General features: G+C 41.5%; 1 protein-coding gene and 1 long non-coding RNA gene across 8 annotated transcripts in view; one reads left to right on the forward strand and one right to left on the reverse strand.

The window, feature by feature from the left end:
• LOC141154720 (uncharacterized) overlaps positions 1 to 14,207 on the reverse strand; it is a 39,627-nt gene extending 25,420 nt beyond the window's left edge. Inside the window, exon 1 of the long non-coding RNA XR_012247464.1 lies at positions 14,106 to 14,207. This is a non-coding gene — a long non-coding RNA (uncharacterized lncRNA). The remainder of the gene's footprint in view (positions 1 to 14,105) is intronic.
• The window catches only part of LEF1 (lymphoid enhancer binding factor 1), a 159,040-nt gene that overhangs the window by 16,033 nt on the left and 126,731 nt on the right, over positions 1 to 16,276 (forward strand). For all 7 annotated transcript variants that reach the window (XM_073641065.1, XM_073641018.1, XM_073641027.1 and 4 more), the window contains one exon: positions 252 to 385. In XM_073641065.1, the coding sequence (XP_073497166.1) occupies positions 252 to 385 (134 nt within the window). The remainder of the gene's footprint in view (positions 1 to 251; positions 386 to 16,276) is intronic.

Raw genomic sequence — 16,276 nt, forward strand, 5'->3', positions numbered from 1 at the left:
GGCAAATATCAGGACTGTCCAGCTACCTTCACATACATTAGCCTTTTGGGCTATTCCACTAAAATATTTGGATATGTCCAACATCAATCAAATATGTATGGCAAGTCTTAAAAGTTGGCGCTTACTATGGATAAGTTACAGCACGACTAACAAAAACCACCATGTAAGGCTTTGACTCCATGATGGTAAATGTTAAATGCCTTTTTCATAAGATTATTTTTCTTCTCTTCTGTTTTTGTGGCGGTGAATAGCTGGAAAGCATCCGGATGGTGGTTTATACAGCAAAGGCCCTTCGTATCCTGGATACCCAAGTTACATCATGATGCCAAATATGAATGACCCATACATGTCAAATGGATCTTTGTCTCCACCCATTCCAAGAACAGTAAGTTCACTGTGTGTTACTCGAGTTTTTCTTCTCAGACTCCGTCCAGGTCAGATTTCTGTGTAATGTTTATGAGCCTTCAAATTCTCCTTGGCAGCACAAAGCATAAAATGGGTTCTTTCTGTGTGAACTGTGCCTTGATTGTCTCCAGCAGTTTCTGAAGAATTGGAGTATCTTCTCACATCATTTGTTGATACTACTACAAATAACCACTGTCTATGATCTAAGTGGCTTTCTGTAAAAGTATGTTTATTTAGAGTTATTTTTTTTTTAACTATAAGACTTGTGTGAAATTAAAGCTTTTATACGTTTTTTTGAGAGAACTGGTAAAGTGGAAAGTATTATATGAAATGATGGTGGTTCTTTTAAAGTTGGACAAAACTTCCATCTATATGAGATTCCAAAATGTTAGAATTTAACCTAAATTTAAACTTTTGGTCAGGGAGGCATCAAGTAGTAAATCTACCCCTGTGAGAACCATCTTACGTCTCAAGTTGTTGAAGCCGCCGACTATATAATATGTATGGAGGTGTCCCAATTCTTCCCCCATCGAAGGTTTCCGGGGAGATGAGGATCAGGCTTTTGTCAGACAGCTGTCTAATGTATATGGTCAGCCTTGGTCTATGAAAGCTATTTAATGAGTATCTGTTGGACTTTTCTTTTTTGACAATGACAAAATGTGCGTTGTGGTAATTGTATGTTATGGCATTGGCAAAAAAAGCACAGTCCTACAATGAGCCTGTGGCCGGCTGTAGGGTACGTGCACCTGACATGTATTTGCAATGGATTGGATTTATAATTTGAGCTGTTGTGAATTCGCACATGGATAACCCTCATTCTTGAACACTTTTTTTTTTTTTTTCTGTTTTTCTTCTGCGCTCCTCAGTTTCAAAATGATGTTCCTTCATAACAATGGTGCAAAATTTTCCTCCAACCAATTTGACATATACCACAGATATTTTCAGTGGGTGTTTTGCTTTTACTCCTCTGATGCCGATCAAACAAAACATGGCCGTGCTCACCTACAAGTTCTGTTGTTGAAAGGGAAAATATTCACCGTTATTACAAGGGGGCATAACTTCAGAACTAAGGGGTACAGAAGAAAAAAACATGTTTCACAATCAATGGAGCTGCACCACTTGTAGGAAGGACTCCATTTAAATAAAAAAAAATTCTAGGGAAAGGTCCTCTTTAAGATGACCCTGGAGGCCTTTCTTGAAACAAATATTACAAGATATATGTGCTTTAATTTTGTACAGGGATTTTATTCTGATATTTGGATTCAGGATTGAATTTTTCCCTTAGCATGGGGCAATTAGTATCAGCTATAATGGTTTTTAGTTTCCTCTGGGTCATCACATTAAGGATATGTTCACATGTCTAGAAATCATCCATTAGAATGGATGCAGCAGCAAACCATTGAAAAAAGTTGTGCAGACACAACTTTGTCTAGCTAAAAAAAACTGATTTCAACTGGATCCGTTTTTTAACATTGAAGTCTATGGAAAATGGATCTGTTAAATTGCCATCCATTTTTCTTTCATTTGAAAAGGATTTTTTTTTTGCTTACTGTATCCGTTTCAAATAAGAAAAACGGATGACTATTTAACAAATCCATTTTCCATAAACTTCAATGTTAAAAAAAGAGCCTTTTTTTTTTTTTTTATAGCTGGACAAAAAGTTGTCTGCACAAGTCAATGGATTGCTGCTGGATCCGTTTCTAACGGATGATTACTGGACATGTGAACATGGCTTAAGAATATAGTTTGCTCTTGATTGACCTGTGTTTTAAGTGAAACGTCTTCTTTTTTTTCTTTTCTTTTTACAATATCGAACCTGCAATGGAAAAATGTTTAGGTGGTTTGAGGACTGTTTTTTCAAGTAGATTTTGTGGAGATGTACATGACAAAATGCATAGAGGTTTGAAGTAGAAATGGCTACTTGTTATATGTTGAATCCTGGTTTAAAAAACAAAAAATGTACATAAAAGAGAACAAACTATACAGATTACAGCAGCATTAAGTGTATAAAGAGGTGAGCTTTTTGGCACCAACACATAAGGTGTTTGTTTAACACCTCCAAATGCCAATGCTTTGGCTGATTGTTTGTCATTAACCAAAGTGTCATGTCACATAAGTGGTAGGTTTAAATACAAAAGCCCCAGTGGTGTGAAGGCAGAGCTTTTGTTCTCAGATGCTTTTTCAGCCCTTTAAACCTTACAGCTGTTTTATTGAAAGTGAATGGTCCCATGTTCCCGGCTGTTTCAGGGCATAAATGGGTCCCTGCTACTTTCATCAGTGTGAAAGTGAAGGCGGCTCCATGTGCAGACTCTGCTAGCGAAACGTGTTACTGTCCACAGATGGGGATCTGGAGACTTTTAAGTCTATATTATGTTACATGACACATAAACTTAGATCTGACTGAAGAAATGAATTCCAGCTCCACGTAACACGTTGCCTTCATATGAGGAGTAAAATCTGTTTTGAATAAGAAGACATCATGTTACAATCCTTTGTTTCTCAGAAATCTCGGGCCTACATAGATTTAATTTAAAGCATTCTCACATTTTGCCACATAGAGCCTGTGTAAAACGGACTGGCGCATGTTGAAAGATACTTAATAGAATATTTTTTTTGTTCTGTAGATGGAGTAAACAGAATTTGTGGCTTGGCAGATCGCAACGACCAGATTCCTTAACAATGTATATTTACGGCTTTTTAGCCTGAAGCACCGTGTAAAACTTTTTAAGGTGCAAAGTGTTCATTTCCTGTTGACAGCTTCATGAACATTTTGCAATGCCTCCTACGTAAGGGGGTTAACCCCCAAAATACTTGTAGTACTGTCACTTTGTAATGGTTCTGTCAAGATGTAGCCCGTGAGAGCCTGACTGACTACGTGACACCGTGCATATGGCAACACTGACTGTTAGCTACACGCATAGAGCTCATTGTATGTAGTTTGTCACAGTTATATACATGGGCCTGAATGGATGCTCATTCTATGGGTCCAGCACTTAAAGGGAACTTGTCATATTGTACATGCAGCTGATCTGTGCACAGCATGGTATATAGGAGAAAAATTATATATATGTTTGTTGGAAAAGATTCAGTCAAGGGTTAGTGCACGCACAGTCTTGTTCAGGTAGATAAAAAGTTATTAAAAAAAATAGTTAAAGAATGCTATGTATATGCTCAATGACAAAACGACTTGCTTAGCTTACATTCCATCTTTTGTACCTTCTTTTACCAGCTTCAGTCTTCGAAAGCCATGAGGCAACTAAAAGAAGTGACCAGCTCATTTTTCTGTCATTAGCCATTTAGAGGCAGACACTATTTTATATAAAGACTAACATAGTAACATAGTTTGTAAAGCCGAATAAAGACTTGCGTCCATCAAGTCCGACCTGTTAGTTCTGTAATTGCTAAAGTTGATCCAGAGGAGGGCAAAAACCCCAAATGATTTGGCCAATCTTCACCTGAGGAAAAATTCCCTCCCGACTCTGAAACCAGCAGTCAGAATAAATCCCTGTATCAACCTACTATTTTATTTTATTTTTAAGTATATGTTGAAATCTGCCTGGTATCTAGAAATGCATCCAGTCCCCGCTTGAACTGGTGTAGTGAATCCGACATTACCATCTCCTCACTCAGTGAATTCCATATTCTCACTGCTCTTACCGTAAAGAACCCCTTCCTATGCTGGTGCTGAAACCTTTTCTCTTCCAGTCTTAGTGAGTGCCCTCTTGTTACCGTAATATCCCTTCTTTTGAACAAATCCCGGGCAAGATCTCTATACTGTCCCCTAACATATTTGTACACATTTATTATGTCCCCCCTCAACCTTCTCTTTTCCGGGCTGAATAGTTCTAGTTTTGCCAACCTCTCTGGGTATTGCAGTCCCTCCATTCCCTTTATTAATTTTGTTGCCCTCCTTTGTACCTTTTCAAGCTCATTTATATCCTTTCTATATATTGGGGCCCATAACTGAGCACAGTATTCCAAGTGTGGTCTGACCAGTGATTTGTACAGTGGAAGAACAATGTTCTCATCCTTTGCAGCTATACCTCTTCTGATACATCCCATTACCCTGTTTGCCCTTACAGCAGCGGCCTGACTTTGGGCACTCCAATTTAGTTTGCTATCAATCAAGATGCCCAAGTCCTTCTCCATCTCTGAATTCCCCAATGATTTCCCATTCAGTGAGTACTGGTGACTTCCATTTTTCCTTCCCATATGTATGACCTTACATTTCTCCTCGTTAAACCTCATTTGCCATTTAATGCTCCACCTACCCAGCTTATCCAAATCCCTCTGTAGGTCTGCACTGTCCTCTTTTGTATTAATTGTTTTGCATAACTTTGTGTCATCTGCAAATATTGATATTTTACTATTTATCCCGTTGACTATGTTGTTAATAAAGATATTAAATAACATTGGGCCTAGTACAGACCCCTGTGGTACCCCACTAGTGACGCTTACCCAATCTGAGTATATTCCATTTATAACCACCCTCTGCCTTCTATCCTTTAGCCAGTTAGCTACCCACTTGCAGACATTTTCCCCCAGCCCCATCATTCTCATTACACACGGACATGCACACCAAAAGTTTGGACACACCTTTTCATTTAAAGATTTTTCTGTATTTTCATGACTATGAAAATTGTACATTCACACTGAAGGCATCAAAACTATGAATTAACACATGTGGAATTATATACTTAACAAAAAAGTGTGAAACAACTGAAAATATGTCTTATATTCTAGGTTCTTCAACGTAGCCATCTTTTGCTTTGATGACTGCTTTGCACACTCTTGGCATTCTCTTGATGAGCTTCAAGAGGTAGTCACCGGAAATGGTTTTCACTTCACAGGTGTGCCCTGTCAGGTTTAATAAGTGGGATTTCTTGCCTTTATAAATGGGGTTGGGACCATCAGTTGTGTTGTGCAGAAGTCTGGTGGATACACAGCTGATAGTCCTACTGCATAGACTGTTAGCTGCTTTTTTCTTGCCATAATACAAATTCTAAGCAAAGAAAAACGAGTGGCCATCATTACTTTAAGAAATGAAGGTCAAACAGTCTGAAAAATTGGGCAAAAAAATTGGGCAAACTTTGAAAGTGTCCCCAAGTGCAGTTGCAAAAACCATCAAGCGCTACAAAGAAACTGGCTCACATGAGGACCGCCCCAGGAAAAGAAGACCAAGAGTCACCTCTGCTTCTGAGGATAAGTTTAGCCGAGTCACCAGCCTCAGAAATCGCAGGTTAACAGCAGCTCAGATTAGAGACCAGGTCAATGCCACACAGAGTTCTAGCAGCAGACACATCTCTACAACAACTGTTAAGAGGAGACTTTGTGCAGCAGGCCTTCATGGTAAAATAGCTGCTAGGAAACCACTGCTAAGGACAGGCAACAAGCAGAAGAGACTTGTTTGGGCTAAAGAACACAAGAAATGGACATTAGACCAGTGGAAATCTGTGCTTTGGTCTGATGAGTCCAAATTTGAGATCTTTGGTTCCAACCACCGTGTCTTTGTGCGATGCAGAAAAGGTGAATGGATGGACTCTACATGCCTGATTCCCACCGTGAAGCATGGAGGAGGAGGTGTGATGGTGTGGCGGTGCTTTTCTGGTGACACTGTTGGGGATTTATTCAAAATTGAAGGCATACTGAACTAGCATGGCTACCACAGCATCTTGCAGAGGCATGCTATTCCATCCGGTTTGTATTTAGTTGGACCATCATTTATTTTTCAAGAGGACAATGACCCCAAACACACCTCCAGGCTATGTAAGGGCTATTTCACCAAGAAGGAGAGTGATGGGGTGCTACGCCAGATGACATGGCCTCCACAGTCACCAGACCTGAACCCAATCGAGATGGTTTGGGGTGAGCTGGACTGCAGAGTGAAGGCAAAAGGGCCAACAAGTGGAGTTCCCAGAGATGCTTACCTTCAAGATTGTTGGAAGACCATTTCCAGTGACTACCTCTTGAAGCTCATCAAGAGAATGCCAAGAGTGTGCAAAGCAGTCATCAAAGCAAAAGGTGGCTACTTTGAAGAACCTAGAATATAAGACATATTTTCAGCTGTTTCACACTTTTTTGTTAAGTATATAATTCCACATGTGTTAATTCATAGTTTTGATGCCTTCAGTGTGAATGTACAATTTTCAGAAAAATCTTTAAATGAGGTGTGTCCAAATCCAAACTTTTGGTCTGTACTGTGTATATGTGTGTGTATGTATGTACAGTATGTATGAATTTCTGGAGTGAGTTTGCTGCACTGAAAGTAAAGGGGCAGAATAGTATTGCACGCCCCACTTTTCAGTTTTTAATTTGTTAAAGTTTAAATATCCAATAAATTTCGTTCTACTTCACGATTGTGTCCCACTTGTTGTTGATTCTTCCCCAAAAAATTTGAATTTTATATCTTTGTTTGTAGACAGAAATGTGGCAAAAGGTAGAAAAGTTCAAGGGGGCCAAATACTTTCACAATGCATTGTATAATGATGCTATTGTAAAAGGGATCCAAAAGTACAATTCAGTTAATACACTTCCAGATTTGTATGCAGGAGTCCAGTGGGCAGTCCTACTAGTGACTGACAGCTATCTCTGCATCACAGTCCTACAGGGAAGATTGTCAATCACTGGATAGTACTAGTGATGAGCGCAAGTGCTCTTTACTCAGTTTTGATCAGAGTGCTTCGCGGGTGCCCGAGTGACATGTTCGAGTCCCTGCGGCCGCATCTTTCCCAGCTGTTAGCCACAAAACATTCCGGGATTGCCCATGTTTGTCAGGCAATCCCTGCATGTTTTGTGGCTGTTTTAACAGAAGCAAAATATGTGTCCACAGGGACTCTAACATGTCACTTGAGCACCCGTGATACTCTGTGCATACCCGAGCATCCTAGACAAACTCGAGTAATGACTCATTACTAAATAGGACCGCCCACTGGACTCGTATGCATACAAACACCAGGGATTCCAGTAAATGAATAAAAATGTTACTGAAACTTTTCCCACTACCATGTCTACCAATCTGACCACCTGCTCTAGAACATCCTCCCTCCAGATCAGTCACTATTTTCAACATGACAGGTTCTCTTTAACCAAGACTATTATTGCGCTAGTTGGAAATGCAAGTTTTGGTGATGTCTAGAAACAGCCCCATTTGTGAATGAATTTCTTCTAATGGCAGCTGCACTGCTGCCTCCAATGACCAGGACTGCCTTCAAAGATCCAGGCAGCTGATGATGAAACTGGATATTGCTCCTGTTGCTGACATTGAGATGGAAGGACAAGCCATATTGGCAAGCAGTGCAGCATGAATGTGCCTGTTACATTCTTGTTTGTCGAGTATCTTCACCAAGCAGCTTTCATAAATGTCCCTTTTTTGCTGTTCCAATGTTTCCATCAGCTACAAACCTAAGCACAGAGTATGTTTGGGCCTTCTCTGTGATCACTGTAAAAAGTTCTCCATTCAAAAATATTCTTTGTAACCTCTGATTTTCACCATAGACTGGCATAACATGGCTGCTTCCATTCTGCATTGGCCCTTTTTCTTGTTCGCAAAGTGCCAATCTTGCTTTGAGCTGAACAGATAAGTAGTTGGAGCATAGAGATGCCATAGGAAGTTACAGGACTGCCAACCTGATTTTCTTTTTTCAGGACAACTTATTCAAAAATCCCGGCTAGCTACAATTATTTGATTTATGAGAAAAGTATATTAAATCACAAATATTATAAGCAATAAAAATCTCAGGCTCAGATACTAATTTGAACATCATAAATGGGTGAAACTGCAAAATGTTTGTAAAAACAAGCAACTTTGCAACTTGCTTGTTATTAAAAATCCTGTCCATTCTCAAGAATTAAAGGGTTTAAATTTTTTTTAAGTTTATTGCTCATTCCCTAGGTTACTGGCCACTTCTGTGGTCTATCAGAGGTGGCCAGTTGATTAGATGAGGAGTGAAGAGTTTACAATTCTATAGAGCTTGTAAGCGCTGCTCTAAATCTGTGTGGATTGCTGGATCTGGCCAGCTTTAGTGTCCCTGTGCTTCTCAGATGCTGCAGAGGCAAAGCTGCCTCTGATTATAACCTCATAGAGCATACAGTTTGGGCCAGCTGCACAACCATACAACTGGGCTGAACTGTCAATCAGGTTTGCAACGCCCCACAAGAATTACGAAGCTGAAGCTGGGAGGCAGGGGAGTTGTGTGCTCCTGTTCAGCAACATGAGACAACTCCAAATTGGTGACAGATTCCCTTTAATGGGGTTATCAGACATCTACTATGGGCATACAGAGTATAGAAAAGTAAATCTATACATTCCTGTATGGCCCATAGTACAGGGTCTGATTGCAGAGAAAAGTAGTTTTATCTTTTTGGTCTTCAACGGGCTTGGCGTCCAGGGGACACAAAGCAATGCCCTCATATCTGATTATTATTCCCAAAAAGATAAAACTACTTTTTCTCTGCAATCAGACCCTGTACTATGGGCCATACAGGAATGTATAGATTTACTTTTCTATAACCTGTATTCCCATATTAAAGGTCTGATATCGCCCAGGGGGTGACAGATTCCCTTTAAGGGAATGTTTTTATGAGGTGGATACGCTACATAGGTTTTAGGGTGGTATTGTGAAACTCTGCAAAGTGAATGGCAGTTTAGAAGAGGGAATTGCTGTAGATGCATATTTTAAGCATTTCTCTTACAACTTGCAATGCGTAAGGATAAATCTGCAACAAATGAACAGCAAATTTGTTGCAAAATTGCTTGTGATGCATGAAGGTTTTGTTGTGGAATTTCTGCAGATCCACAAACGAAAAACAGGAGTGAAACATTTTTTATGGCTACATTTTTTTTTTTTTCCTTTTGTGGATTCTTGGAAAAAAATTCCCATTTTTATGGACTGCACAGGAATTTATGGCAATCCTGAAGAGTACTCCCCTTCTACCGCAGCGAGGTGCTACTGCAATTAGTGCCTCTGAACCTGGAGGACTCTACAATCATAAAATTGATGGCCAGGCTCATTGCATTTCATGAAAGCCATGTAATGTTCAATTTCAGGTGCTGTGCCACTCACCAGTATAATAGCAGTTGATGATGGGGGAACCAGCTTCTTAACCACTGTAAGGTCAAACTGGTGCTAAGTGGAGGGTTAGAAATGCAACAGGAAGGCTCAGATGTGCCCAAACCACACTTTTCTCTCTAAACGGTAGTTTTATTTTTTTTTATTTCAGTATTGTGCTATGCAACGCACATTTCGGTGGTGGACCGATTTAATAAACTATATCTTATTGTGTATTTCATTCCGACTTTCATCGAGTCTACGTTAGTTGTCTAAGCAAAGAATGGTGTACAGAAGTTTCTTGCCTTGTATATTCTAAGAGTCTTGCTCCGGAAAAGCAACGGCTGAACCACAGCAATAGCACTGAGCAGACATTTTTTTTTCTTACACATCTATTGGTATGTTGCCAGTCAAGCTCTGTCTGTGGTAAAAAATCATAACAGGAAAGTTTTTTTTTTTTTTTTTTTTTTTTTTTTTTTTTTGCTTGACCCATACCTGAGAACTGTCACCGTATATCATCCTAACAGCTTAACCTCTTTCACAACAGTAGCTTCTGTTCTTCCTGTATGTGTTCTGTTCGTGCTGGCATCACAAATCACTTGGGGATATAATTAGCACTTGTATGTACGGAGTATACTCCATAATTCATATTTATGGCATTTTAACCAATATACTTGGCATTGAGGCTCTGTTGCTTACCATTTTGTTTTGGATCATTGGTGCCCTGGACAATATCTGCACAAAGTTTGTGTTGATTTCTCCAGTTACTTGTTTCTTCCTACACTCCAAAATATTATTGTGGCCATCACCAATGAAACTACCATCTAAATATTCAATGTAAAATTGCTGGACAATTGAGTTTGAATGGCTGCTTTCCATAAGCCACTGCTCCCAAATCCGCTGGTCTTCCAGGCATAAGCCTCCCTCCTCTAGCTTGTCTAATTTTAGCATGAAATTATGTCTGTTCGTCCCTTAGGATGCTTTCACACTGCGTTTAGGCACCCGTTCGTTGGCCCTTTTGGGGCTTACATCAGAACCCATCGCAAAACGGGATTTGGACAACGAGGCCATAGATTATAATGGTGCCTGCAGAGTGAACCTGCGCTCTGTCGTGCATCATTTTCAGGCATGTACTCCTACTAGAGGCGGACACTCAGACGTAGTTGACTGCGTTCAGGCACCCGTTCGTTGGTCCCGTCGGGGCTTGTGTCAGAATACAATGTGAAAGCACCCTTATCCTATCACACAGCAAGGCCTGTAAGTTTTATTGACATTGTACTGGTGAAATGGGCAAACAGCAGGACATTGTCTCTCTGGGTTTCTCAAAACAGTGTCTCGTTAATATTAAAGTATGTTTGCTGAAAGGAAGCTATTGCCAAGAACTGTAATGCACTCCTATGGCCATGAGCAGTCATTAAAACATGGCTACTTTTATTTTTTTAATTGGTTCTTGGGGACTAGGTAAATAAGGTTTATTTAACAGCGCCCAGAACAAGCACTATATAAATGGTTAAGGGAACCTGACAGCTGATTCATGCTGCCCAAACAATGGGCAGAATGAATCTGAGGCTTTCTCTGTAATTGTATGTACTATAGTACCTTTAAAAACTGGCTGGGGACACTGCTCACAAATGAGAAGTATACAGTGCACACCATTCACATGTTAGACGTACAGATGAGTGGATCGATTCCCGAGAATCCAGTCCAACATACAGGTCCGTAGTACCTGACTGCTAGATGGGAGGCCTGCAAACCTCTTTCCTTCTGGTGGCATTTTATTTGTCAGGGTTGGCGCAATGTTATGTGATGCATAATGACATTTGCGCCAGCCTTGAGTACGCAGGAAGGTGAGAGACTCGTGGGCCTCCCATCTAGCCGCCAAGTACTCCTGACCTGCGCACTAGATTGGAGTCTTGCAAATCCATTCGCTCCATATCTAATTAGACGCATACACTGCATTCCTCTCAAATATTAGGCTAGGTTCACAATGATAGTATTTTCTGCTGAGCGTTGCATTTGGGGGTTCTGTTGTAATCTCCAAAATACTGAATTCTAACGGGAGCTCCGACAGAGCCCTGATGGAGCCATTCAATTGAATTAGGCAAATGGAGTCACTGTGGACACTGTTTGGACTCCATCAGAGCAGTATTCGTCTATTTTAGGCATGCACAAAAACATTGTTTGAAGCCATTCCTCCTTTATTTTATTGTTCTGCTGCCTTGATTGAGTAATAGAGATTTGTTTAGCACACACCTGAGCAGAGTCTACATTGTCGGGCTTTAATTTATTAAAATAGGAATATAATTTTCCGTTAACAAATGGTTTTAAATCCTAACAATATATATACTGTGTGTGCATAAATTGCCACTATCCAATCGTCTCAATGTGTGGTTTCACCTTAATTGGTGGAATGGTAATAACCAACATTGTCTTGTATGTAGTATTTAGACTGGTTTCTATAATTATTACTTGCTAGAGCGCACATTCATACAACGTAACTGATTAATCATATACTCGCTCTGAGAAGTTTATCTATTACAAATCCCTGGTTATTTCTATGAAAAGTTATGCAAGGGATTAAACTGCATCAGTGCTAATTCAATTAGTCAAATGTTGAGTGAATCACCCTTGTTTAATCATAGATGACTAGGACCCAGAATTAGGTAAAGTTTGTATGATTCATTTTTTCAGTACAATTCACTGGTGTAATCAATCTATTCTGATATTACTAGATTACTTAGTATCAAATCTAACAGATACATATACAAGAGAGCAGGATCCACTCCAGGTTTATCTCAAATTCAGGATATGATGGTGTAAATAGTCTCTTCAGAGAGGAAGAAGACTAGAACTCTAGTGCCACCTATAGGAAGTACCAATTTTAAAAGTCAATATCGACTCTCTAATGAGCATTGTCGCATGACTTGGGATTAAAGCCGAGACCAAAATCTCAATTTGCAGACCCTGTGTTTTGAGGTACAGCCCCTCGTCAGTGCAAAGTGTGAAATCTGGTTTGGCTGAGTGAGAGGCGTCTGATCGGGATCCAAGGGGTAACTTTTCATGTGACAAGACTCGGTAGAGGGTCGATATTGACTTTTAGGATTGCTACCTCCTATAGCTGGCACTACCGTCCTAGCCCTCTTCCTCTCTGAAAAGACAATTTGCATATTTCACAGAAAGCATTGTAGCTTAAGTCTCCTCCCCTTGGAATGTCAGGCTTGACATGTCACTCTTTGCAAGGAGAAATGTTACTGCTTGGATCCAGATATGATGGTGTGATATATTTTTTATTTTATTTTTTCCACCCTCCTTCCCATCCCGGGTAGAAGAGACCCTCGAGCTGGTCTTGCATTTAGTATATTTCATTAGTGAATCTAAAGCTAGTAAAGTTTTTGTTAGGACTCCAATAAAAAATATTTATCTCTAATAATCAAAAAGCCACAAGACTATTCCAGGTCTAGATTTGCTTTGCCAGCCTACCATTTGTGCAATGTAGTTTTATTGTTCTTTGATCTTTTATTTTTATAAAGTCGTGAATGGAGCCAGATAAACACCATGTCTAGTAAATGCTAAAGGAGGTGTTGTTGGCACCAATGGATTGAACTTGTCTGTCGGTGAAAAAGTCCTTTTAACATGGACTTAATCAATAATAGCAGTAAGAAGAGGACAGTCTGGGTGTTATTGCAGCTGTTCACATGCTGGGACAAAGCTTGTTGTCTGTTTCTACTCTATCGCCGACACTGGCGGCTGAGCGAATACCACAAAACTCCCATGCTTCAGATGAAATTTCATGTGATCCCATTCTGACTGTATTTGGTGATATTCACTTAGTTTAGAAACAAACATTTGCTTTCAGTGAAGGATGATTGCTGCCATTGTAACTGCATTTTGTGAACAGCCGCATCTATCAATGTGGTACAGATCTTTACTGTAAGACCAGAACAGAACCTTATAGATGTTACACAGGTGTTTATTCACATAGGCAGAAGCACTGTATGGACTACAGACATGTCCGGTAAACCAGGGTTCTGCAAATCATTATGTTCAGCTCTAAGTAAGAGGCGCTAATAAGGGGCTCCATAATCAGCTGCCCTCCCATGAACTTTTTTTCTTTTCTCTAAATATGTGTATGTAGATGATGATGTATGTAAATATATGTTGGCACTATATAAAAATAAAGATTATTATTATGTAGTGTTTTGTCAGGGTGTTAATATACTAACCTACCTCCCCTTTTTTTTGGGGGGGGGGGGATCCAAAGCTATTTCGCTCCTCTTCTGTGACCTCATCGCTCTTCAGACTGTTCGACTAGCTTTAAGCTCTATGCGTGAGCCGGAAGTCTCTTTTGCAATGTAATCCTATGGAGCCTCGTGCTGGCACTGCATAGACTACACTTGCATTGTAAAAGCCACTTCCGGGTCACACACAACGCAGTGTGTTGTCACAGAAGAGGAGCGATACGACACTGTATCCCAGAGAGGACTGCAGTAGGGGAGTGTATTAACACCCTGACACAACAGTACCTAAATAAATACACATATTTAGAGGGTAAAAAAGTTCATTATTAGGTTTCTTTCAAGGGGTTGTACACTACTCGGATGCAAACTCTTCTTTAAACACTGTATTCCCCTTTGTACAGTAAAAACTACTTACACTCGCTCCCCGTACTGGCACCACTGAGTCTCCCGAGGCTTGTGTGACATTGTTATGGCAAGTGTGCCCTCCAGCCGATCAGTTGCTGCTAATAGGTTGGAATGCTTATGTAGCACCCTGAGGATTCGGCTGCTACAGGGGTATTGCACCTCAACCCAGAGGTGTGATATTCCACTCCCGGGTAAGGATGGAGTGTGGAACTGAGCTCGGTAGGCTGCATGCACTACATACATCCCATTTCCGAGGAACAGGCCGACGGTACTCCCACTTAGAAATGTGCAGGTACGACCGAGTCTGTTCCTGGCTGGAGTGGGAGGGGGGTGGTACATCCCAAGTAGTGTAGGGGCAGATAGGGGGAGCAGCCTGGGTAAAGATAGGAGCTCATTGGGTGCTGGTCACCTGAGCTCACACATAGAGGGTGTATATAAGGTGGGCACCAACTAAGAACAAGGTCAGTCAGTTGCAGAGAACAAGTCAGGAGCAGAGGAGAGAAGGAAGACCCAGAGTGAGAGAGGAGAAAAGAGAGAGACCCAGAGCACAGAAGAGAAGGACTCCGAGATCCCAACTAAAATCCCCGGGTGAAGAGTCGGCATCAGGGTACCGGAACCCAAGCTGGTGGGGGTAAAAACATTCCCCAGCCAGAGACCGGAGACCGTGGGCAGCGTTTGCCACGGTCACCCATCACATCCACCCCGAAGGCACACCACATGAAGGGTCAGGGAACCCAGGGCCAAGGGTGTCCCAACAGAAGACCCGAGGGAGCTGGACCTAGGTGGATTACTGGTGGGGACGGCCAGAGAACGGGACAGAAAGAGAGCTCAGGGCCACGCTCCGGACTTGTTTGGGGGTTGGCTGGATCCAGGACCTGGTGGACGCAGCACGGCTCGGGTGGTCACTCGCAGCTGGAGTGACCAGTACAACATCTGCAGTAAGTAAACACCCTTAACTGCACAACCCGACTCTGTCTTCACTGCCGTCTGCACTACACCACCACAACCCCCATCCTCTGCACCTGTCCCCTCTGAGGCTATACCCCTCCCGTTGGGGGTTATCCCACCAAACTGCGAATCCACCATCAACCTCAGCGGACCCTGCTGCAGCGGCGGCCATAGTGACCGCATCACAACGGGTGGCGTAGTCGACACAAAAGAACTCTTAATAACATCTGTAGGACTGCCACATAACACTGAGCTTGACGCCCTGGGCACGGGCCGGGTCACAGCCGCTCGGAGACTACAACCCCCCATCTGATCCGGTGCCGGGTATTCCCCTCAAAAAGGAATATGTCCCAGGGGGCGCGTCACTTACACCTCCCCAGAACGTCCAAAGGGCAAGCACAGCAGCTCAGTAGCGACTGCTGATTGTATGCCATGTAGTCAATGTTTCATAAGCCTCAGGCTTCTCGGAAACTATGCCAATACGGGAAGGAAGTATAAGGTGTGTTCACTTTTCAAGGGGGAATCTAGAATTTAAGAAGAGGTTGTCCAGGTATTGGAGAACCCTTTTAACAAACTATCTGCATGAGACTCGCAGATTATTCTTGCACAGGAGCCCTATACTGTGCAAGTCTGCCCATGTCTAGGAGCATTGGTTCAATAGAGAAGTATGTTGCCTATAAGTGTAGGGACGATCTTATTACAAACATATGAAGGGACAGTACAGATATCTTTTAGAATCTTTTTTTACATCTAGGCCTGCAAGAGTAACAAGGGTACCTCTAGATGAAAGGAGGTTCAATCATAATCACATACGCAGATTCTTCACTGTAAGAGCAGTGAGACTATGGAACTCTCTGCCGCATGATGTTGTAATGAGTGATTCACTGCAAAAGTACAAGGAGGGACTGATTGCCCTTCTTGAAAAATATAATATTACAGGTTTTGGGCCCTAAATTCTGTGATGGGGCGTTGATCCAGGCAACTAGTCTGATTGCCGTATGTGGAGGCGGGAAGGTTTTTTTTTCCCCTGTTATGGGGCAATTTGCATCTGGCTCATGGGGTTTTCCCCTTCCACTGGATCGGCATGTTGGGTTATAGGTTGATCGAGATGGACTTATGTCTACCTTCAACCTTAAACTATGAAACTATATTTGTCTCAAAATTCTCATCTTGATTACTGCAACTCACTACTTGCAACTTGTTACTTATCAGTCTTCACTCTAATTAACCTCT

This window comes from Phyllobates terribilis, unplaced genomic scaffold, assembly GCF_046119375.1.
Source record: "Phyllobates terribilis strain yellow unplaced genomic scaffold, ASM4611937v1 Scaffold_1__5_contigs__length_1240528914, whole genome shotgun sequence".
Taxonomy (NCBI): domain Eukaryota; kingdom Metazoa; phylum Chordata; class Amphibia; order Anura; family Dendrobatidae; genus Phyllobates; species Phyllobates terribilis.